This window comes from Artemia sp. Qi Xiang Cuo, chromosome 14, assembly GCF_049724085.1.
Source record: "Artemia sp. Qi Xiang Cuo chromosome 14, ASM4972408v1, whole genome shotgun sequence".
Classification (NCBI taxonomy): Eukaryota; Metazoa; Arthropoda; class Branchiopoda; order Anostraca; family Artemiidae; genus Artemia; species Artemia sp. Qi Xiang Cuo.
The window spans coordinates 8418524-8442629 of NC_142807.1; the positions used below are offsets into that span (position 1 = coordinate 8418524).

Below are 24106 nucleotides of genomic sequence, written 5' to 3' on the forward strand. Positions count from 1 at the left end.
TAGGTGCCTACCATCTTCATATTCCGTCAGTGTAAAATCATAACTTTGGTAAGTAGCACATCCAGGAAAGGGGTTCAGAGCCCAACGACAGGTGAATAATCTTATGAACAGATGCCCTTGTTTTTAATTTGTAGTGTCAATAACTTTTTTCCAGAGTCATTCTTCCCTCCCCAACAGGGACATCAATTAAAAAGAATGGCGTCTCTCTGACAATATACATTTTTCAAAATCTAGAGGGGGGGCAAATTTGTCGTTTTTTCAATTAAAATACCAAAGAAAAGGCAATTTTTAATTGGAAAGACCCCAAAAAAGTGTTTTTTCAAAATCTAGCTGGGCAAAAAATCTACAGAGAGTAGGCATATGCCCCTGATTCTCCTCGATTGACGCCACTGACCATGGGGCAATTGTCCCCTCTAGATTGTGAAAAATACCGTTTTTGGCATTTTCCTTGAAAAAAATCGAAACTAACAAAACTGACTATCCAGATTAAAAAAAAAATACTTCTTGTATCTTCACGAAAAAATTGGAAAAATCGTTGCACTCCCCTCAATTTTCGGGAATTGGCACCACTAATCCCCAAGGACCAAGACCCTTTCGAAACAAGAACCAGGCTACACCACTGTCTTTGATCAAGTATTTTGAAGAATATTTAAAGCCCGAGCAGCCTGGGTGTTTAATCATACCTCATTGTCAAGGTCCACCTCCGCCTCCACGGATCTTGCTTATGCAAGATCCGCCTCCGCCTTGGTTCTCTCTTGTTCGATGTTTTTCATGCAACTGTTACTTTTAACTTTTGTTCAATATTAAATTTCGGGATTCTATCCTATGTTTTAATTAAAGTAAAATTGTTTTTTTCTAATCTCAAAATATAAATTTGATCTTTAGTTCATCAATCAATAAATCAATAATTTGACTTACTTAAATTTATTTTTTAGTGGTTAAAATAGGTATAACGATGAAAGCCGCCACTTTGTACACCACTCAAGGTGGTCAGACGCCACGCTGTAGACTACTACTGACGGAGATGCAACTTGTTGGTTGCTACTCAATTTTATTTACTAAATTGTGAAAGTTAGGGAGAAAACAATATTTGTTTCAGCTGATTAATAACACTTATTTATTTTAAAACTTACGTATAAGTAATCTTATACGCATACAGGTAAAAGCCCTCAGGTCCAGAAGTCTGAGAATTTTTACTTTCCCCTATTTTCCATTGGCCCTCCCCTCGAAGAATTCTTACTAGAGTAAACATATTCTCGTACCAAATAAATTCAATACATATCACTGGTTCAAATAGACTTGGTGAACTTAGACTCCATTTCCTTGTAAGAGATTTCAACTTCCTAATTCGTTTATCCATCAAAAATTTCTTTCACTATTTCTTTATTCAAACTGACCTGAAATGATCAAAATCAGGTTGACTTCCGTATCATTCATATCCGTGTTGCGCCAGCAAAAAAAAAAACACTGCTTGCACGACATCTCTTTCCTCGAAACCAAAAAGCCTATCGCATAGCTGCTTAAAATCCAAGTCGGTATCAACGAAGGATTTGATTTGTTAATTCAGATAAAACTGGTGAACAACAAGAAAATACAGCGATAATATTTAAAATTAAAATATGGCGGACAATGGGGTTTTAGCAAGGGATCCCTCCCCCTCTGCTTACGGGTCCAAGAAACAGCGTTGCAGTGGCGTAAATAAATGAATCAATGGTAAAAAAGAGAAAATACACTCACTGCCTTGCAAAAAGGGACAAGAAGGCAAGGGAAGGGGGACTCGGTGACAGCCCACCTCAAGGCTTAAATTTTTCCAGATTTGTCGGCATTTCTCATTCAAACTTAGAGTTTTTTTACTTTTGTCAACCCCCCCCCCCAAAAAAAAAAATCCTAAGCAAGTGCTGTTTACAGATAGTGACAGCTTTAAATGCTAAATGCTAAGCAATCTACAAGAAAAATAAAATTGAAGCATTTCCAAGATTGGTAGCGATTAGACGCAGGCAAGGCCGTTTTCAGGGGAGAAGGTGTTACCCTGTTACACCCCCCCCCCCCGAAAAAAAGAATAATAACTAAGTATTAATGTATTTACGCGTACTTATTCGGGTATTTACACATATTAATGTCACGTCTAATTTTAGGGGGGGGGGTTCTACTCTAGACTAGGCACGTCTAGAGATTAGAAGACCCTTCTAAAACTTGGTTAATCATTCCCAATTTGTGCGTGGTCTACAAACCTAGCTAATCATGAAGCATATAATTTCAGAATTCATTTCTCCGCTGAATCCTACTTTCATATTCATAATTTCAAAATCACAATCCAAAATGAATTCTTACGTGCCATGAAAGCTAATGTATTTTGGCATATTTTTGTTGAAGTGTTTTTTTTCTTTGCTAAATATAAATTCCTTTTTCTTCATGCTGGTTAAATATTATCAGCCATTAAGTCAATAAATCATCTCTTTCCTTCACGAGAAAAGGAAAAGTGAAAGTTACCAGGGTCGTAAATACAGGAAGGGGGGCAAGGACTTCTCTCCAATTTTATTTTATATTGAAGATACAAAAATACCATTTAGCCTTTTTTAGCAAAAAAAGAAAAACAAATGCAAACAGGTAAGCAAAACGAAAAATTTTGGATGGCAGGATAAACTGTAAGGATTTTGATAACTCAAGGGTGGCACTAGCTGAAACGCTAGTGCCACCCATTACGTACTTGTGCTTATTTAACAATGTAACAAAACTTTGGCAAAATTGTGAGCACCTCTAGTAATCCCGATAGCGATAAGCCCATTATTTACCATTTAAAAATTTACCATGATTTACCATTATTTAGGAAAAGTAGAATGTTAGTGCAAACTAAATAGATATTCGTTTTTTTTCTGTTTTTCTAAGACCACACTGCCTTTTCATTTGCAGGCAAAACGAAAGGAAAATATAGAAAAACGAGTATAATAATTAAAATAAAACAGTGAAAAATAACAAGAATTTTTTTCACGATAAGGGTTTAGACCCCCCCCCCCCACCACCATTGTCCTGTTTGAATTCTATTGGAAAGGGTTATGTAAATTTTGTATGTGAAGAGCAAACTATAATTTAAATTACAAAACACATTGTAGTGTTAGTGACTCTTCGGCCACATAGTAGTAATTTCGCACAGAAATTCGAATTTTTGCGACATGCAACACAATTTCTCTGAATAGCAGCTTCTTTCAACGGGTTATTGGGAGACGTTGGGTGTAAAAACATATTTTTTGCAGTCGATTCACTACAGTCAGAGATCAGTAAAAAATAGCAAAATAGATATAGTTAACATCTGATGTTAATTGTTAATTATATGTTAATTATTGGCTTAATTGTACTGTGATCTTTAATTGTCTTTATCAAACGTGCTGGCTCTTCAGGGTAAAATTTAATTTTTGTTTTGTATTAATGATGTATGTTTGGTCGTTTATGACTCGTTGGTGTTTGCGTCGTTGCAGGACGTTTTTTTGTGTTGGTTCAGATGCATTACTTCGAAAAGAGCTTAGCGTCATTTATTTTGCTCCTAAGAGAGAATTCTTTTTTTGGACGGGGGATGAGTTTATGTTTTCAGTAAAGTGCTAGTTTTTAGAATTCTATAAATATTAGAGAGCATTAAAAGTTAGTTTATTTGAGCTAGTTTGACATTCTATCTCTAGTATTCTATAACAAAGTGTTAGAAATACATCCTTGTGGTTTTTCCCAGAAAGGAAAGAAAAGGAAAACGAGGTGGCTTACCGCTAGAAAAAAAAAGAATAAAAGTACAAAACATTCAGCAGAGACCTCCATTCAGGCATCCTCAGCCGTTTGCCATTCAAAATCATTCTAAAACTATTCAGTCACCTTCTTTACAGTTAAAGCGAGAGGGCGATTCTTCCCTTCGAATTTTCTGTTTTTTTAGGTTGTTTCTTTTTTTTTGTACTACGAACGGTTGAGCGTAGGTCCGACCGGATTGTTTCCATTTCCCTTGTTTTTCTGCAAATCTTTTTTTCTAACAGTAAACCACTTGTTTTCTCCTGTTTTCAAGCTTAGCCAGTAGGCAAGGCCGTACCCAGGATATTTTTTCGGAGGGGGTTTTACTAATTTTTTTTTGGTTGGGGGGGTTACAAAAAAACTCGAAAAACGCATGCAAAATTTGTTTATGTCCATTTTTGTTACGTTTTAACGAGTCAGACAAACATTTAGGGGGGGGGGGGGGTCAAAACCCCAAAACCTCCCCCCCCCCCTGAATACGGCCTTGCCAGTAGGGATATTTGAAATTATATATTCATTTGAAATGAAATTATAGCTATAAAATTATTTATTCAAAAGTCATTTTTATAGGTCTTGAAGGAATAAAAAAACATCATTGTATAAGCAGCTGCTCCCTATCTACGGCTAACTAACCCTAAGACCCGCTTTCAGCACTTTGAGCTTAAAACACCAATTCGCAAAATATAACAGGGAAGGAGGCAAGGTTGCTTTTCAATTTTACGCTCAAATGAAGATACAAAGAAGAATTTTTCAAAATTTATGGGTGCTGGGGGGGGGCTTCTTTTTTTAAATGAAAATACGGAAAAAAGTATAATTTCGAAATCAAGGAGGGGACAAACAACCCAGTTGAAACCCCCCTGTTTTGGTCTCCTGTAAACTATTTTTGCGTAAGATAACGATCTTCGCCGCAGCTATCACCCGTTTTTGGTATGCACAAACATGGCGTTAGATAAAGATCGCTTATATTTGTCCACGGCCCTTGGATAAGACCACATTTTAAGACGCAAATGAGCGCTTTTGTTTTTATTCAATTAAAAAATTAGATTTCAATACCATTTTTGACCAATTAAAAGATATTTTATAAGAAAAATCATTACTATGAGATATCTGTTTATCTGCCCCACTAAGCCTAAAAACAGATATTTCAATGAATCCTAGCTATCCGTAAAAAAATGTTTTAATAGAAACAGTAATCGTAGCTACGTATTTGATTCGCCTGGTAATTCTGTATCGCTTTTATACCCTTGAAATTGCTGATGCTATTAAAAAGTTTCGCCTACTACTATAAATCAATATTTAAAATTTGAGCAAATAAAAATTGTTTATTATTTTTTTTTATAAAATATTATGTAAAAAACTAAAATACTTACATTAAAAAAATAATTACTAGTTAAAATTTGCAGTGCTATCAATAATTTTAAATATTTTCATCATCTTGCGCGCAATTTTCAAACACAGCATCTTCTGATCAATTCTGAAAACTATTGAATAGTTCCGTAATTAGTAAACTATTTTAGTAAACTAAATTAATTTAATTAGTAACTAATTTAATTTAGTAATTAATTAATTAATTTAATTTAATTAGTAACTAATTTAATTAGTAAATTAATTAATTAGTAAACTAATTAATTTAGTAAACTAAATAATTAATTAATTAATTAGTAAACTAAATTATTAAATTAGTTCCGTAATTAGTGAAATTAAATAAATTTAACGAGTAATAATCTGTTTTGCGATAAGTCTGTTTGGCTGCATAAGCAGCAAAAAAAAAAAAAAAAAAAAAATTAAAAATACTGTCTGGTCTTTCTTCAAACACAATGACAGAGGACGGAACATTACAAAACAAATTATTACTTATTAATTTTATTTAATTTTATTTATTTAATTTCTTCAGTAATTTTCAGAACTGGTTAGAAGAAAAAAAGCCTAGCAACTTGTTTTTTTTTTTTTTTAGAAATCATTTCAATCAAGTCTTATCCAATAAGAGATCAAGTAGCGAATAGAACAATTTGTAACTAACGACCAATAAACTTTGACTCGTAAACTTTTAACAATATTAACGGGTCACTTTTTATGTACCAAAAACAGGCTACTACGCAACGAATCTACTTCGGGGAGGATTATCTATCAATTTAAGCTGCGTTTCTTATTATACTGGTTCTGTTGTATCTAGAGTGGCCAAATGGGGCGCATTTGCGCTATTTTGGCGCTTTCTTGAGACGTTTACACACTAACCAACCCATTTTGGGGGGAATCGTTCATTCGGCGCATTTTCATTATAAAAATGGAGCTTTTGGTGTATTTTCACTTTTATGGCGGTGCAACTTTAAACCAAACATCTGGCAACACTGGTTGTATTATTGTTAACTCCTTCAAATTCCCAGTACTACTAAATAATTTAAATCTCAAAAATCGAATTACAAATTTCTTAAATCTGAAAAATTCAAAATGTTAAATTAAAAAAAACAATTGGCAATTAAAAATAAAACAAATTGAGACTTTTAAAAATTTTAAATATTGTATCATCCGTCATTTCTTCAAATACCACATCTTCCAGGAAAAAAGCCAAAAATAACACAAATTACTATTTATTCAATAAATTTTACAACCAGTTAATTAATTAGTGAGTGCTAAATTGTCAAAACTGGTTAGAACCAAAGAAGCCTAAGAACCCGTTCCTTATGTTTTTTGTGTATGTTTTAGAAAATATTTCAATCAAGTTTTATCTAGTGGGTAATCAGGTAGCAAATTGCACAATTCTTGAATTAAAGACCAATAAACGGCTGGATTAGGAAAATTAAATCATTCCTTAAAAGGAAAAGGCACTTGAAAGGGAAATCAAAGTATTTCAGGTTTTTATATAGTTCAATTACAAAACAACAATCAAACTATTTAGTTTTGCTTAATTCAAATATTGCATAACTATAGAATTTCCATGGGAAATTTTTCCTCTGCCAGTTTTTAAATATAAACGACAGAGATAGGTTTCTCATCAAAAAGGCTTCCAATCTTTTTCAACTGTGAAAAAAAGCGGGCCTTGGCTAATAATACTAAAATGCCAACTAACATTTTATTTTCCTCTCTTAGAATAGCCAGTGGGTGAAAATACTAGTTGTTTTAAATTCAAACTTAATGTGCTTTAAAGGTAATTTCCATGCTTGAATGACATTGATTAGCTTAATTTGAACTTTGGAACATACTAATTTCCAAAAGGCTATTATTATGTAATCTTTCGCTTAATCAAATTTTATAGCATAAATAAATACTTAGTTGCCAAGTTTGACAAATTCTAACTAGATGGAACTTGAAAGAAGCAACGAGATGGCAGTGCACATTCCGATATTAGGTCTGCGCGTCAAGTCTTTACTTATCTGAATGGGACTGGGATTATTTTCAACCACTGAATAGGGTGGGAGGAGGTCGTAAGGAGGGATTTAAGGGAAACTCGAACTTCTGGGGAGGGTGTAAAGAGAGATATTTTGAATAGATTGGAATGGTGAGCGCGCGCAGCTGTTTTGGTCTCTAGCAGCTTGGTGCTACAATGAGTTATTAGTAGCAGTAATAGTGGTAAATAGAAAGCAGAACCTTTGGAAAGAGTACAAAAACAGACCAAGTGATGCTAAATTAGAAGCATTTAAGTTGTACCGTAATATGCTGAAATCAATTATTCGGAGAACAAAAACAATGTATTATACTAAGAGATTTGATGATTGCGGTAGAAATATAAAGAAGACGTGGGACGTGATTAAGGAATTTAGTCGGCCATCGAAAAAACTAGAAGGTCTCCCTAAGTCTCTTATGGTAGACGATCAACTTATCACAGAAAAAGGCCAAGTACGACATCATATGAACAAATTCTTCGCGGAGATAGGGAAATCAACTGCTAATAGTGTTTCTCACTGCTCGGTGTCTCAGACTTGGAAGCAGTTCCTAGGCCCCCCGTGCTTGAAATCAATGGCTCTTGAGGACGTTACAATGCAGGAAATTACAAATATTGTTTTGTCATTAAAGAATTCTTCAACAGGTTTTGACAAAATTTCTGCTAAAGTAATTAAACATATCCTTCCGTCGATTATCACCCCACTTTGCCATTTGATTAATAGGTCATTTCAACTAGGAGTATTTCCTCAACGACTTAAATTGTAGCGTGTGATAGCTCTCTTTAAAGGAGGTGACCGTGAGGATCCTGGGAATTATAGGCCGATATCTCTTTTGTCAGTGTTCTCTAAGATATTTGAAAGGCCAATGCTCAAACGTCTGGTAAGGTTTCTTGAAGCTAAATCTTTTTTCCATAAGCATCAGTTTAGGTTTCGCGCAAAGTACTCTACAGAACATGCTTGTAATAAACTTCTTCAGTTTATACGACAATCTTTAGACTCTAATCTTATTCCTGCAGCCATTTTTCTTGATGTAAAGAAAGCTTTTGACAGCCTTACACACAAGATTCTCATTGGTAAACTTTCTCATCATGGTGTGCGTGGGGAAGCATTGTCTTGGCTCTCTTCATACCTTACTGACAGATCTATTGCCATGGAAGATACAGACAAGGAAGTTCCAATTGAATACGGAGTACCCCAAGGTTCTATTCTTGGGCCAACCCTATTCCTGATATATGTGAACGACCTCTACCGACTTCTAAACACCCCAATTCCCAATGTTTGCTGTGGATTGTGTCACAAATGTTACTCTCAGACTATGTCGGCGTCCACATCTGATAGTCGAGAAGAACTGGTATCATTTGCAGATGACACTACTCTAGGTGCTGCAGCTCCGGATGAGTCATCCCTTATTCTAAAGCTTCAAGCAATGACTGAAAAGATACTGAATTGGTTTGACATAAATCAACTAGCTTTAAATGTAAAAAAGTCGTACCTTCTTATTTTTTCCCGTACAGGTGTGAGCTGCCCCACAATTACTGAGCTTCCAACACCAAGAGGCTCCATAAGTCGCCCCCCAGATCGATATGTGCGATTACTGGGAGTTCTTTTGGATGAAAATTTATCGTTTAAGTTGCACGTTCAAGTAATAAGAGTGAAAATTTCCCGTGGACTTGGAATAATCCGTAAACTACAGCGTTTATGTCCTTGTACTATACTACGTCTTTGATATTTCTCCCTAATTTTCCCTTATATATGTTACTGTTCGTCTGTGTGGATATCTACATTTTATTCTGTACTTGCTCCTGTTCATATTATTAATTAGAAATCGGTAAGAGTTCTACAGTCAACTACACACTCTCCTGTTAATCTCCTTAAGATTAGAGATATTTATGTTATATCTCTAGCTTCGTTGGCATATCAATTCTTCCACGGAGATCTCCCATTTTGTTTTTCTGGACTACTTAAGCCAGTGGGGGAAGTAAATTTTTACTCAGTTCGAAACAGGGAGGATGTTATGATTCCGGCTACTCCCTCGGTTCGTTCAGATTTTGGTCTGGTCGTGACTGTGGGACGTGCTTGGAACTTGGTTCCTGCTGAGATTCGTCAGTCACAAACACTTGGCTCCTTTAAAAGACAGATGAAAAGTTTCTTATTAAAGCTAAATATTAAATAGTTTATAGTTGTTGTATTGTTTTTTTGTTGGCGTTGGATCCTCGATGATGTAGAGAATTTTTTATTTTTGATTTATTTATTTATTGTCGGGTGATAGGAGGGTCGCTGTTTCGTGTGGACTGTCGGTGAGTTGACTTCTTTTACTTATATATTTATAAGTTAAACACTGTTTAGTATTGTTTATGCCAAGTTTTAATATTAGTCTTTTATTCTATGTCGATTCCCAAATAACGGGCCATTGAGCCCTTTGGGATATTGTTTTTGTTTTATTGTTATTTATGGAAATAAATGGAACTTGAACTTGGAACTTGAACTTGAAATCCCCAATCACAAAACCCAAGGGCATTTTGGGTTTCTTGCAGCCTTTTCAAACTTTTTTTCGTGGCTCAATTTCCAACAAAAAATAAAATAAAGGATAATCCTTTAGTAACGCCCACTCCAAAGGATGGTGCCTATACATTTAGTTCCGTCTACCCCCTTATTTAATTACTATTTAGTACAACCTCAAACATCTTAATGGGTTCAGTTTGTCGAGAGGAGTGTACATGGACTATACCCTCCTAACATTTAATTATGTAGATTACATAGATAATTTTATTAGTTGATAAAAAAGAACTTAAAGTGTAGGGTTTAAGCAAGTACAGAGTAACTATTAGCAAATAAGAACTGAAAATTGTAGCATTTTAACTATAGCTAGTTAAATATGGAAGCTTGTTATAAGTTTCTATATGAATTATAATAATATAGGCCTATTGTAATATTATTATAAAAGGTAGATTATTATATTAACAGAAACGTAGGATAACTTTAATTTTCTTAACTTGAATTCCACAGTGAAATAAAATAAGTCTGTATAGATGGCGACAATGAGCGATTTAAAGACTCCTCTTGACCACTGGGTCAATCAAGTTTCCTTTCTTTACATCTGGATCTCTCGTTAGTTAAAAAATAACTTTTTAATTTAAGGTACAAAGTTTTTAAACTAGAGATTTACCGCCTACATTGTCGCTATATATATAACATTCTGACTAGATGGCAGTAACAGTAAAAATTGTTGAAAATGCTCTTTTCGCGAGATTTTCAAAACCAAGTATTATGGACACCATTAATCAACGGCAGGGTTTTAATAGTTGCATGATTGATCTAAACTAATTATTTAGTTCTTTTATTATTATTAACAAGTTCTTTCATTATTAAAATTTCTAGATTTTATTTTATTAAAAGTTTATAAAGCGTTTTTGTAGATCGGCACCGAAAACTAGGAAATTTTTCAAGCTCAAATGGTCGCCGTTTTTATTGCAAATTGGCGCTGAAAAAAGCTAAGTGTGTCCAGCCCTTAATTACCAAATATATTAAAAAAAGAGGAAGAAAAACTGCTCACCGATATAATGTGAAAGCATAAAATATAAATGAGAAATAGCTCATTCTTGACAAGCAAAAAGTGTGTCAGTGGCCAAATCTAACTAAATATTTTTAATAGCATAGATATTGTAACCTTTCATACTAAAATTTCTTTCTGATTCAGAACTAGAAATTATTTTACAAAAATGTAAAGTGAAACGATTTTTATTTTAATTTACTAGAATTAACGTAATATTATGAGCAAAATTTGACGTAATAAACTGATCAATTACATTGTAACACATTATGGTGCTTTTGCGTCAAAGCTACCTGATGTTCAGTGGTGTCAATTGGGGGGGGGTTTCTTCTCCTTAAATATTTAAAAACGTATTTTCCACCCCCGACCTAGATTCCCGTAAAATGACGAAACTCTTGATAGTTTTCGCTTCAAAATTTCAACTGATTTTAAAGCAATGACACCAATTCTCAAAAATGTTAAGAAGTGACAAAATCTATTTTTCAAAATTTAGGGGGGAACAATTTTGTTTTATTTTTTAAATTTTTTACAATAAAAATACCAAAAAGGATGTTTTTCAATGAAAATACCCAAAAAAGTATCCAGGAGACAAATGCCCCACCTCTTCACCAATTGGTGCCACCGATTTGGAGCCGAACCTATTGAAGTAAAAGAAAAAAGTCAATTTAAAAGAAAGCTAAACAAATCCATAAAAATTGAATTTGTGAACTAATTACTATTGGAAGGTCAATTCAACTAACGAGATTTGGGATTTTTTCTGAGTTTCACGATTTTCAAATAATTGTCTTTTGTATAAAACTCGAAGGTCGTATGAAGCATTTTTATATCGTATGAAGCGTATATATGAAGCATATATAGTACGTTTAGGCAGGACTCGAAATAATCCTTTGGTTAGATTCCTCCAGTACCTCCTCCCCCAATATCACCTTTTTTTAGATTTTTCCTAAATTTCACATATCTTTAATATAATACGTCTACTTTTTGTCTTTCTGATCTTACGCCCCTCCCCCAGATACATTGCCTATGCCAACAATTACCGCGGACGTTCCTGCATGGACGGCCCTTTTTCTGAATTAAAGAGCTTGCCTTATAGTTGAATAATGAACATTCTTGACGTAAACTGAACAAAAAAGGCTAAGGCAAGGTTAGTCAAAACGTTAATCAGCATAAATATAGCGTAACGAGACCTTCAATCATTGTATTCCCATAAATTTGACCTTTTTGGGATAACTTAATTAATACTTAATTACCAACCATTTCTAAACTGAAAAGGCTCTCACTAGAAGTGAAACTTTGACATTTACCTGTCAAAGCAGTTACTTGACTCACAAGTTTACATACTGACAAGAATATCCTCTAGAAATAAGAAGTAGTTCTAAAGCTGACAAACAAAAGATTGTCGTTGGGTACTAAATTTTTTTCGTAGCCAATTTAAATATGTCCATTCTAAAATCCAAAAACCTTCACAATACTGAAGATCAACCAACGAAAGCTCTGAAAACCATCCCCATCCCAAATAGTCTTTAATTGTGGGGGAGGACAATGTATTTCAGAGGAGGAGGGTAGGCTACGGTTGAAAAACGAAAAAACAGACGAATTGTATGAAAACTATAGGAAATTATGGGAAAATCGTAAGAAGTTTGATATTGGGTGAGGGGGCACCAAAGGAAGATCAACCAATGAAAGCTCTGGAAACCATCCCAATCCCAAATAACCCTTGCATTAAAAACGAGACCAGTAGTTGACCTTCTTTGGAATTTACTCCGTTGTATTAATGGACTTGCTCAATAATTCCTCTGAATGATTTTGGATGCCCATTTTCCGTCATCTGGTGTACGTCATCTGGTGTAGGGTTAACACTAGAACCTTGCATAGCATATAAAACAACTCGAACCCTCCGCTTAATGAAGCCAAAAAAATAGTTGGTGCGGGTAAAGTATAGCGGGTCTGTACACCTAATGTGTTAGGAACAATATTCTGCATACCTAATGTGCAAATATATAGCCCAAATTATATATTTTCCATCTATTCTGTCACTTCTCTTTGTCTTGCCTCCCGCTAGAACTCCAGATCTCCAGAACTCCAGAACGCTAGATCTCAGAACTCCACGTGTGCCACAGAGTTCCGGCTAGCTTGGTGCAGTTTTGTTACGCTTGGCATGCATCACCTGGTGTACATGGTTTGCGAAAGTGGTTACCCCCTCGTCTTTCTATTATCTAGAATCCCCTAAGTTTTGTATTCTGTATTCTCAAATCTATTCTAAGTTTTGTGTTGATATATGTTTGAACTTATTCGTGTCTTTCAAGAAACAGCTTATGGTTTTTGGTTTCATAGGAGGAGGAGGGGAAGGGTGGAAAAATTTTTGGCCATGAGTGCCAATGTATTAATAAAAATACTTAGTATTAATACTAATAGTATTATCGTTACAATAGTATAACTATAAGTATTACAAGTATATTATTATATGATATACTAATTATAATTATAATACATAATAATTATAGTATAGAATAATATTATAATTATAATTGTACTATAATTATTATAATAGTATAATTATTAATAGTATTAATAACTATGTCTTAATAAAAATTTAAGATGAAGTAATTTAAAAAACTTTGCCAATAAAAGAATAAAAAAGATTGACAAATAACAATAAAAAGTTAAGTATAAAACAATAGGACTGGAGCCAATGATCAAATCAATTCCAAACGAATGAATCATCCATAAAGATATAAAAAAAAATAATTAAGAAATATTACCGCCACAGCTGATTACTGACGTAAACCCATCTGACAAAGAAAAAATTCTGGTAGTTATGCTGAAGTTAAACTTTAGAAGGTTAGAATGCATAAACATTAGCCAATTAGTAAGACTACAGGAGTTGATTATTTTTTTTTTAGCAGGATATCCACTAAAAGGAAAACACTTGCAAAGTTCAAGAAAACACTCGCCTAAGAGTATCTTGAAAGGGGAGGAGAATGGTTCAGACTCATGATTAAAGCCTTAAGATTTTAAAGTTTTTCTTGCATTTTCATATGATCCTTGTGTTTTTATTTTACACTCCTCCAAAAATGAGTAAATTCTGTAACAAAATAATCCATGATAAGGCCGTACCCAGGGCCTCCCCCGAACTGTTTTTATGATTCGCAAAAACGTAACGAAAATGGATAAAAACAATTTTTTATGTGTTTTTTAAATTTTTTTTCTGTATCTTGAAAAAGTTCAGACTCGTGACTAAAGTCTTAAGATTTTAAAGTTTTTCTTGCATTTTCATATGATCCCTATGTTTTTATTTTACACTCCTCCAAAAATGAGTAAATTCTGTAACAGAGTAATCCATGACAAGGCTGTACCCAGGGGGGGAGGGCTAGGGGGTTTGAACCCTCCCCCCTCCCCGAAATGTTTGTCTGACACCCAAAAACGTAACGAAAATGGATAAATACAAATTTTATGCGTTTTTTGAGGTTTTTTGTGTACCCCCCCCCCCCGAAAAAAATATTTGAGTAGCCTCACACCCCCCCCCCCCCCGAAAAAAAAATCCTGGGTAAGGCCTTGATCCATGAAAAGCTTAAACTGCCAACAACAGTGAAAATAGATCTGATTGTTATTCTTTTGTTCCTATTTTAAGGGGTTACTCCAAGCATGCAAAAGCTTAAGGAAGGTTAATAGTTCCGTTTTATTGCTTTTTTATGTGTTTCTCTGTTTTTATTGTTTTTTCTTGAACAAACCCTGTTATTAAATTAAAAAAAAACGGCAAAAACCTGAAACTGAACTTGTTAAGTGGAGACTTACGCAGCACTACCTATCTGAGAAAACAGGGGAAATAGAGAATTCAGTTTTGACTGAAAAGACCCCTACTTGCAGTTCTGCAGTTGTTCATCGTAGAGGGCGCCAAATTAAAAAAGAAGATATCTGAGTTAAAAAACAGCAAAAAACTAGCTTGAAATACACGGCACTAAACAACATGAAAAAAGTTGGTGGTACTTACGTATTATCCAGATTACACTTGAGAAGTGAAGTTAGGTTAATCACAATGAAATATACCAAATATGATGAAAACATAATACTTCAGTAACAAAATTATGGAAACTAGAACAAAAAATTATGGAAAGCAGGCCGCACAGAATGTATTATACTAAACTTTTAACCTGACCTAACTTAACCTAACCACCCCTATATATTAAATATTTAATTAAAATACACCTGTATCGTAGTTTATTTAACGAAAGAGTAAGCTAATTATAATCGAATGCAAGAGAAAAACTGGTTTACTCAGATCAAACACAAAAAACTTCTTGAAAAAACTTCAGAAAAAACTTCTTGAGTGGATTCTTGATAATGCGTAAGTACCAAGATAGTTTTAATTTGAAGGTGTGGTTTGTCTTTGAAAATTAATAGATTATTAGTGTTTGATTTTCATAGACGGAAAACGTTGTCAGTATAAACTACTTAGCTTTGCTCATTTATTTTCACGGTTCAACGTGGCAACACCGGCAAAAAAGTGGTACTGCCCTGAAAACTTCATAATTTTGAATCAGCTGAAACAAAAGTTATTAAAAATCATAGTTCTCAGGTATGAATACACATAAGATGGGTCCGAGGGTATGTTTCTATTTTGAAGTCATACTTAAAGAAAACACCTAGATAGCGCCAAGGGGCAATTAGCCTTTGCCAAAGACTCGGTAAAGAAGGTAAAAAAGACTTGAACGTGGAATGAACACCTGAATAGTACCAACATTAGCCTCTGCTAGATAGTGCCATTAGGCAATTAGCCTTGACTAGGGAGGCTTGGTAAAAAAAAAGGTAAAAAGACTTATCATTTTCAATACTTAGGAATAAATACCTAGATAGTGCCAACAGGCAATTAGCCTCAGCTGGGAAGACTTGATAAAGGTTAAAAAACTTGGTATTTTTAAGGAGCCAAGAAAGCCCAAATAGTACCAACCAGTTATTAACTTTGTCAAAACAGATGTTAGAGGAAAAATTAAAAAGACTTAGAAATTTTGAGAATAGGTAATAAATACCTATATAGTGCCAACGGGCAATTAGCCATAGCTAAACAGACTGTAAATCAAGATTAGAATATTGCAAGCTACACTGATGGCAGCGGTAAAGTGAGTTTCAGAAGCGTTGCTCTCCGAATAATGGAGGAGTTGCTAGAGAAATTACCAAACAAGAAATTTTCCAGAGAAATTGCCAAAACAAGAAATTGTTTTGGTTACCTGACTGACTGACGGTATCAGGCTAAAAAAAAAACTTGGTAAATTAAGAAATAATATGTTTAAAATATAGTACAAACCCCTTTAGCCTAAGCCAAAAAGACTTGGTAAAATAAAAAAAGACTTAGTATTTCTAAGAATTCGGAATAGACACCCAGCTAGTGCCAACAGGCATCTAGCCTTAGCTAGAAAAGACTTGATAAACTGATGTTCTGTTCCAAATTAAAAACTTATATGATGCCCAAACGAGATGTTTAATATACCAAACTGACTGCATTAGAAACAAGAAACCACGCCCAAATACCACGTGCTAAATAATGTTCTTGAGTAAGGTATCAAATATTTACCAAATGGAAAATTCGTTAGGTTCAAGGGAATCAATGTCAAAGTTAAACCAAGTCAAATGCTTTGGATTGATTTCACCATTCAGAAATAACATGCCGACCGCGCCTTGAGTAAATCTGAGTAAAATTGAGTAAAATCTGATTTTAGTAGCATTTACCAAAAATAAGACAATTTTTGGACAAAAAAAGTTTTATTAAAATCTTCACCCTTCTTCCTTAAAGTGTTTTTGCAGGTTCTTAATCTGCGAAGGATTTTTTGGATGCTTGCAATCCAAATTTTTTGGATTTTTGGAAAGACTTTGTAGCAAAAGTAGTGCTTTATCAGTAATTTTGTTCCAAGAGGATATTCTTATTGATGATTATTATGATAATAATTATTCAACCTTCTAATCTTTTTAATCCCGAACAAATCCTTCTTTTATTGGTGTTGACCTGAATTTTATTTTGACGTTTATTTTCGCTGAAGCATTTACAGGGTTGACAACGAATAATAATATTTGAATTATGAACATTCAATCGTTATTGTGTGAAGACTGACCCGGGGCAAAAATCTATGGAGGAGGGGGCATAATGTTTTATTTTTAGAATCAAAGGGAGCAATATAGTTGTGTTTTTTTTTTCAAGGAAAATACCAAACAACGTTATCTCTCAAAATACGAGACGGGGAGCGGAAAAAAATACAGAGGGTATGCGCACTCTGTCTCTGTTATGGTCACTTTTACAGGTCTAAAGACGGTTTTACTAGTCTGTCTGAAGTTATCATCATTGAAAGCGATTTTACCAATTTGGAAAGAAATATTTCAGACACGATCCATTATTGCCAAGATTAATTCTCCCCTTTACGCAGAAAACTGCTCACTGTTTGACATTTTCTTTAAGCAAACAAAGGTCTGACTGACAGTTTTTCTACCCTGTTCATACCATTAATGTTAATTTCGCCCTCAAAGAAGGGGAATCAAGTCTTAAAAAATGGCAGAGGCTGTTATAGACAATCTAAGGGTATCAGAATTCACTTCTGCAGTACAAGTTGCGCTAGATTCTATGATACTTCACCATACTGTGAGCACTTGACCATTTTTGCTAGCCTTAGCCGCGTCAGAATTAGCATCTCTGTCAACATAACCAGAGATTTTGCTGTTTATTTGATTCTCCGTCGGCACGGCGGTCGTTCGGTTTGTAAAGTGTTGACATTGCTTCGACTTCTGTTGTTTTTCGACGACAGAAGAAAAAGAGTCCTTAGTTTTTAGCATAGACAGTATAAATTCGAGGAACAAATTAAAAATGGAGAGTGAATTGATGACAATTGTTAAAAAAAAATGATGGTTTGTTTCTGCTCAAGAAAAGTAAGAAGCGTTAGAATCAATAAATTAGCTGAATGAAGGCTGACAGTTGGATAATTCAGTCTTACTCTATCTTATTAAACGAGCAGGTCTAGATAGGTCACGACTTTGGGAAAATTTGTTTCTCCCACCCAGATCCTCTAATATTTCATAAATTGTCTGCTAACTGAAATTAGAGACCCCTGAAGGTTGAAAGCATTGAGCATAAGTAAGAGGAATTTCAGAACGCAATGTGATTCTTTACAAATTTGTTTTTTCGGTATTCTCTGTACAAGGGTGAGTGAATAGCAATCATGTTATTACCAGTCTTAAAAGTTCTGACATGGGTTAAGCAAATTTGTATCCAGCGACTACCGAATTCATTAGGCGCATTACTACATGCTATGCAACATAATAGATCAGTTGAGCTTTCATAGGCAGCGCTAGCGCTGCCTAAGTAAAGCACGATGTTGGCACAATGTATTTTTTTTTGGGGTTCTTGGTCTTAGACCAGGGCACTTCGTATCGAATGAGTTGTCTTAGAAACTTCGAAAAGGGCTCATTCACTTGGAAATTGGAGTGGCTTGTGCCCTTTTTAATAGCCGAAAGTGATTGGAAGGCAAATAACACCCCTTTCACACCTACAAATTCCCCAAACCCATCTATTAAAAATTTTTAGATTTACATTTTGTTAAATGTAGTTAAAATTTCTAGTAATTTGCTTTTTATGGATGACAACCCCCCCCCCAGGCTGGAGGTTAAGGATTGTAAGCTATGCTCGGGGGGCATATAATGTTTTTATTGAAAGTATTGTCGTAGAAACTTCAAAAGGGCTCATTTGATTGGAAATTAAAAGGGCTAGTGCCTTTTTTAATAGTTGAAAGTGAATGGAGAGCAACTAACGCCCCTCTCACGCCCACCATTTTCCCAAACACATCCAATCAAAATTTTGAGATAGCCATTTTGTTTAACGTAGTTGAAAGTTCTGGAAATTAGGTCTTTGAGGATGACAACCCCCTCACAGCCCGCAGGGCAAGGGTTGTAATTTGTGCCCTTGCGGCATATAGGGTGTTTATATAAAGCTTTGTCATTAAAATTCAAAACCGGTTCAGTTGATTAGAAATTGAGAGGCACAGTGCGCTTTTTAATAGTCGAAAGTTATTGGACGGCATGTCATTTGTGTAGTATGCTAAAAATTGATGTGGGTAAACAGTATTATTATTTTTTTCTTTTTTTAGAATAGGGCACTTGCTACTTCTGCTCTTAAAATTTAACCAAACCAAAATAGCGTAAGTGTATCCAAGTTATCAAAGAAAGTAAATAGATTTTTTTTGCGAATGGTATCAAGTTTTCCATTTCAGGTCAACTAGAGGAGGTATGAAACTAAATTAAACACTACTATTTGTCTCCAAATTTTCAAAAGGATGTATGTTGTTAAAAATTGCTGAAATCTTTCTTCCAGCATACAAATAGCAGGCCAAACTATAAAGTCTTGAAAAAAACAAAAAGATTTAAATAATTATTTTCTTTTCCCAGAAAAGACTATGTCAATATAAAACTAACAGAAATTAATTAAAAAAACTTTTTCAAAGAAAAGTTATTCAAAGAAAAGTAAAGGACCCCATTAAACCGAAAATGAGCAAAAATAAAATCAAATCATCTACCAAGCGTGAAACTACCACAAATCAGCATCGATAAATAAATGAAACCCAAAACGAAGAGAAATTACCATAAATAACCTAGTGATACTCAAAACGAGCTGAAATTAACATAAATTGGGCTCAAAACCCCTATGCCTTCCCAAGGCCAGAACATAATTTGCACTTTACTGAAAAAAATATAAACGAATATGCATTGTCAGTTTAATATACTTATACGGATATTTAGTAATCAAAATGTTTATATTATTTGATTTATTAAAGTTATAAAAGTAAAAAAATAAAGTCGACTGCCTGTCGACTTTAGAATGCCAACTCAAGTGTGGTTCTGGTAGATCGTTTTACCAGTGTGTCTGAACTTACCAATAGGGGGCGTATTTCTGGTGTTCTGGTTAGAAAGGAAACAGAAACAAAATACACCCAATCATGTAACAAATATAAAATTCTTTCGAGATTCAATTCAGATATACAGCACATAAAAAGAAGTTTTGACGCCCACTGAAAAAAGTGTATAGTTGATTTGAGGTTTGCATGAATTATAATAATACGGATTTTGTTGGTAAAGTTATCAGTGATAGGCCATTTATAATATAATTTGTATTGGAAAAGCCGAGGGCCATACACAAGAGTCGTGGTTGCATACATTTAACTACAAATATATTAAAAAACAAAACAAACACTAAGTACTTCTATTTAAGACGTTTGCTCCTCACTTCCATATCTTCAACACAAAATTTCCCACCGTAACAATCGTCTGCGGAGTAGTTAATGTAAGCTTTAGTTGATCAAAGCTTTAACGGCCAGAAAGCGAAGCTTTTTAGTTGAAAAGCGTCTCAAATAATTCCAGAGACCACACTGGCTAAACATAATAAAAACAAGAAAAAATGTGACAGCGAAAAAAATGAGGGAAATCATACATTGTTAAAAAAGAGAAAAATGAGAATATTCCAGTCGAAACGTCCACTCAGCCGTCCTTAGCATAGAAAGAAGAAAACAAAAGGTAAAGGTCCACAAAAGAAGAAGAATAGGTAAAAGAAGAATAAGCAAAAGAAGAAGAACAATACAGAAGAATAGGTAAAGGTCCACGGGACAACATAAAAAAGTTTGTCTTTCAATATAAGATGTTTTTAAGGTATTTCTTTTTATGCTGTCCTGTAACTTTTATATTTAATATTTTTTTCTATTATTCTTCCTGCATTGAGGACGACTGAGTAGGACAATCTCGGCTCAAATATTTGTATTTTGTTCCTTTAGTTTACCCCAGTTTTCTTGGAATCAAAGTCTTGATGTAAATTTCCTTCTTTAAATGAACTTTGTCAATGAACTCTCTCTGAAAATAACCTAGTGAATAATCCGGAATTTCATTATATTGTGAATGACCCAAAAAGTTGTTTATTTTGTTGTGTATAAATATGCTACTTTCCATTTTATTAATTTAGTATTTCTAAATTAATAAAAATATCTGGGCTTTTGTACCTGTTTTTTCACTGTCTAAATAAATGGATTCATCCCCATTTGAAAGTTTATTTGTTCGTCCATTGATTAACTATGACATATCTACAACCTATGACATATGACATATTACCTACTACCTATATTACCTGTGACATATCTATGACATATGACATTTATTTGTTCGTCATAGAACGGCAGTGTGGTCTAAGAAAACAACACCTAATTAAAGGAGCTACGTTGGAAATATTAATCGGTATGTCGAATTTTAGGTATCTTGACCGAAATGAAAAAGTTTAGATCCGCAACTTTAGATCCGCAGAGGCCCGACTCGGGTACCGAAGCACCAACTTCAGTTTCATCAATATAAGTATCTTGCCCTTATGGACAGGGTTGCCACCTGTAGCACGAAAGTGCTATTTGAGCACTAGTGCAGTCAATTTTTTAACTGTAGCACCGAACATCGCTATGTAGCACGCAAATTTGGGCAATTGTAGCACTTTAGGAGCTGACCGTGGTGGCAACCCTGCTTCTGGAGCAATTTTTAGTTGTAGGCCTGTCCCAAAATCGCATGTTTCATAGGTTACATAAAGTCTGAGCAGTATCACTGTTTTGGCTCGGTGAATAGATAAATCTGAAACTAATGGATCCAGTGATATAAGTATCTTGTCCCTTTAGTTGCAATTTGCAGTTTTAAGCTTGTCAATAAATCGCAGGTTTCACAGGGAATAAAAACTTTGTCTCGAAGACGCTGGAAGTCATCTACATAAGTGAAACACAATACATCAGTCCCTTGGGCTGAGTGTGGGTTGGATTACATCATAGTGATGTTAAGCCATAGTTATTGATATTAAGCAAAAACATAGAATGAAGTCAGTTTTACCCTTGTTGGTTAAGCTTGTTATAATTGATTTTTGTCATTTTGGCATTCAAAAGGTAGTTGTAATTATTAAATTTGGTTTAAAAGAGCTTATGAAAACCTGTTAAGTTAATTATTTCATTATTGTTCGTCAAAGCCCAATAAGCTGTAATCTGCTCTTTCCTATTTAGAAAATTCCTGATAAATTTATCTATCGGGATAAATTAAAAATCTTTTCGTTAGAAACTTTCTTAAAGTGTGCTACAGAATTGCAAGATTCTTAACTCTAATTGTTTTTTATTTCAACTATAATTTTTAGCACAATAGGAACGCTGTAGGTGTATAGAGAGGGAAAGTCAGACCACTAGACTTTGGTCATTTCTTCCAATTTTCAAATTACTCGTTTAAAATTAATTTTGCTACCCGAATGGTGTTCAATAGAGCATAATGGTTTCGCTTATTTAATAAATAATTGCAATTAATTACAATAAGCTTTTTTGAACGCAGGGTTAATGTCTAAGGTTATTTACAGTATCTTAATATAGAATGAACGGTTAAATATTATTTGCAGATTTGAATAGAAATGGTACAGGTGTATCATAAATTCCGTTGCGTTTTGCAAAAATGACAAACATTTTAGGAAAGTCCACTTTACTAATTTTGCAGAAGAGCAAAATGAAAATAAAAACGCACATTAAAAAAAAAAATCTTTCTCACAATGAGGGCCAAATTGAATCAAAGCACCTTTAGGAATGAGATCAGTCAATACTTATGATTGTTTTAAAGTAATTTTCAGAACCCTCTCTCAAGGGGTTTCCCTCTCTCAAGGAAAGTATTAGGATTTGATTCCTACACTAGGAAACAAAAGTAAATATCACTTTAAATTACTTTTGATATTAAAATTAAATCAAGATTTTAGGTGCTATTGCCCTTTCTAGATTTTGAAGAATACCCTTCTTTGGTATTTTCATTAAAATTTCTTTTTTTGTATTTTCATTGAAAAATTAAAAGAAAAGCAAATTCAAAACCCCCCTAGATTTTGGAAAATATATTTGGCTACCCCCTCCTACATTTTTGTGAATTGACACCACTGTGTCCGGTAGGAAATGTTCGGTATAATGTCTTCTTTTCTAATTGTTTTGGACTTCCTGAAACAATAATTAGTTTTAAATTAGTTACCCTGACAATAAGTTTTCAGAATTTTGCAGTTTGCAGAGGGTTTCCTTAAAAACATCCAATGGCAAGGGTGCATTCAGGATTTTGTTCGGGGGTGGGGGGGTAGTTTACAATTTTTTTTTAAAAAACACATCAAAAACTTGTTTATGAGCATATTTGTTACTTTTTTTTACGAGTCAGAAAAACTTTGAGGGGGTAACCCCCTCGAGGTTAAAACCACAGTAACCCCCCACCTCTTTGGATATGGCCTTGTCCAATTGTCTTAACAATTACCAATGCCTTATTTTATATACCAACAAAATTCTTCCAAAAAAAACAACATTAAATCAAATCCGTACCTTGTATTTGACTCGAAGTAGGTTGTCATTAATAAATATCCAGAGTAGGGACTAAAAGGCTTAAGGTATCCGAGTCTCAGACCACTCACTTGTCTATTTATAAATTTTTCTCCAAAATAATGAGTTCCACTATAATCACTACTATTTCCTCCATTCCATATGGCTTCTTTTACTATCACTGAATTGTCTATGGAAAACATGGCTATATCGATTTATCTTAGATAGAGCTTAAGATAGGAATAGATAACTTTTAAGCAATGGGCCAAGCGATTAGTATGTCATTATTCATAATGTCCTGGGGATATGAAAAAGACCAGAGTAATGATTAGTGGATTCAGGATGAGAATGGATCAAGACCTTTTTTACACTTGAAAATTTTAGCATATTCTAACTTTAAAAGTTCTGCTGTCTGATATTAAAATTAAATCAAGGTAGTAGGTGCATTTGCCCTTTTGCATTTGTCCATTTGCATTTGCCCACAGGTATTTTTTTTTCTCCTAGTTCCTGACTGTTTTGGTGGACTTTCTCTTCAACTGATATATGTTTAATCAGCTTTCCACATATTGGAGCCAACCCCCATGTCTCTTCTGTGTAGGTGATTACTTTATTGGAAATTAATTTAGTTATTAACAATTAGTGAAAATGTAAGATTACTGAATTCCTGTAGCAAATCAGGACTTTGTAATGTAGATCATTATATAGATGATATTCAATTTTGAAAAATAAAGTTCTAATATGCGGATCGACCGCAGAGACACGCGCATGGGGGACACAGCTCTCTCCCCAAAATCTGAAAATTTCCCAAATTTTGGGACGCTTCTTATTAAAATTATCGAATACAAATTTTGATTTTTTAATTAACCTCCGCCAAAAAAATACTTCTGCGCAAATTAACCAATATATTTCAGCGTTTGGTAAAGGTTTTTGATGCCATCTTGTTTTCTTTCATCGCAGTAGCATGGGCGTAGGGAGGAGGGGGGGCAGCTGCCCCCCTCGACCTTCAAATTTACATTAGATATGGTTGAAAAAGCAGATGGTTGAAA

At 34.2% G+C, this 24106-nt stretch overlaps 1 protein-coding gene across 5 annotated transcripts in view; it reads right to left on the reverse strand.

Annotated features, from left to right (window-relative positions):
* The window catches only part of siz (Brefeldin-resistant Arf-GEF family protein schizo), a 373423-nt gene that overhangs the window by 106953 nt on the left and 242364 nt on the right, over positions 1-24106 (reverse strand). Inside the window, exon 2 of one of the 5 annotated variants that reach the window (XM_089100399.1) lies at positions 23064-23358. The exons of 3 other annotated variants lie outside the window; for them this stretch is intronic. In XM_089100399.1, coding sequence (XP_088956525.1) covers positions 23064-23263 — 200 coding nt within the window. In that variant the 5' untranslated portion in view covers positions 23264-23358. Of the gene's footprint in view, positions 1-23063; positions 23463-24106 lie in introns of those variants that run through there. One more of the 5 variants, XM_089100398.1, reaches the window with a different exon arrangement.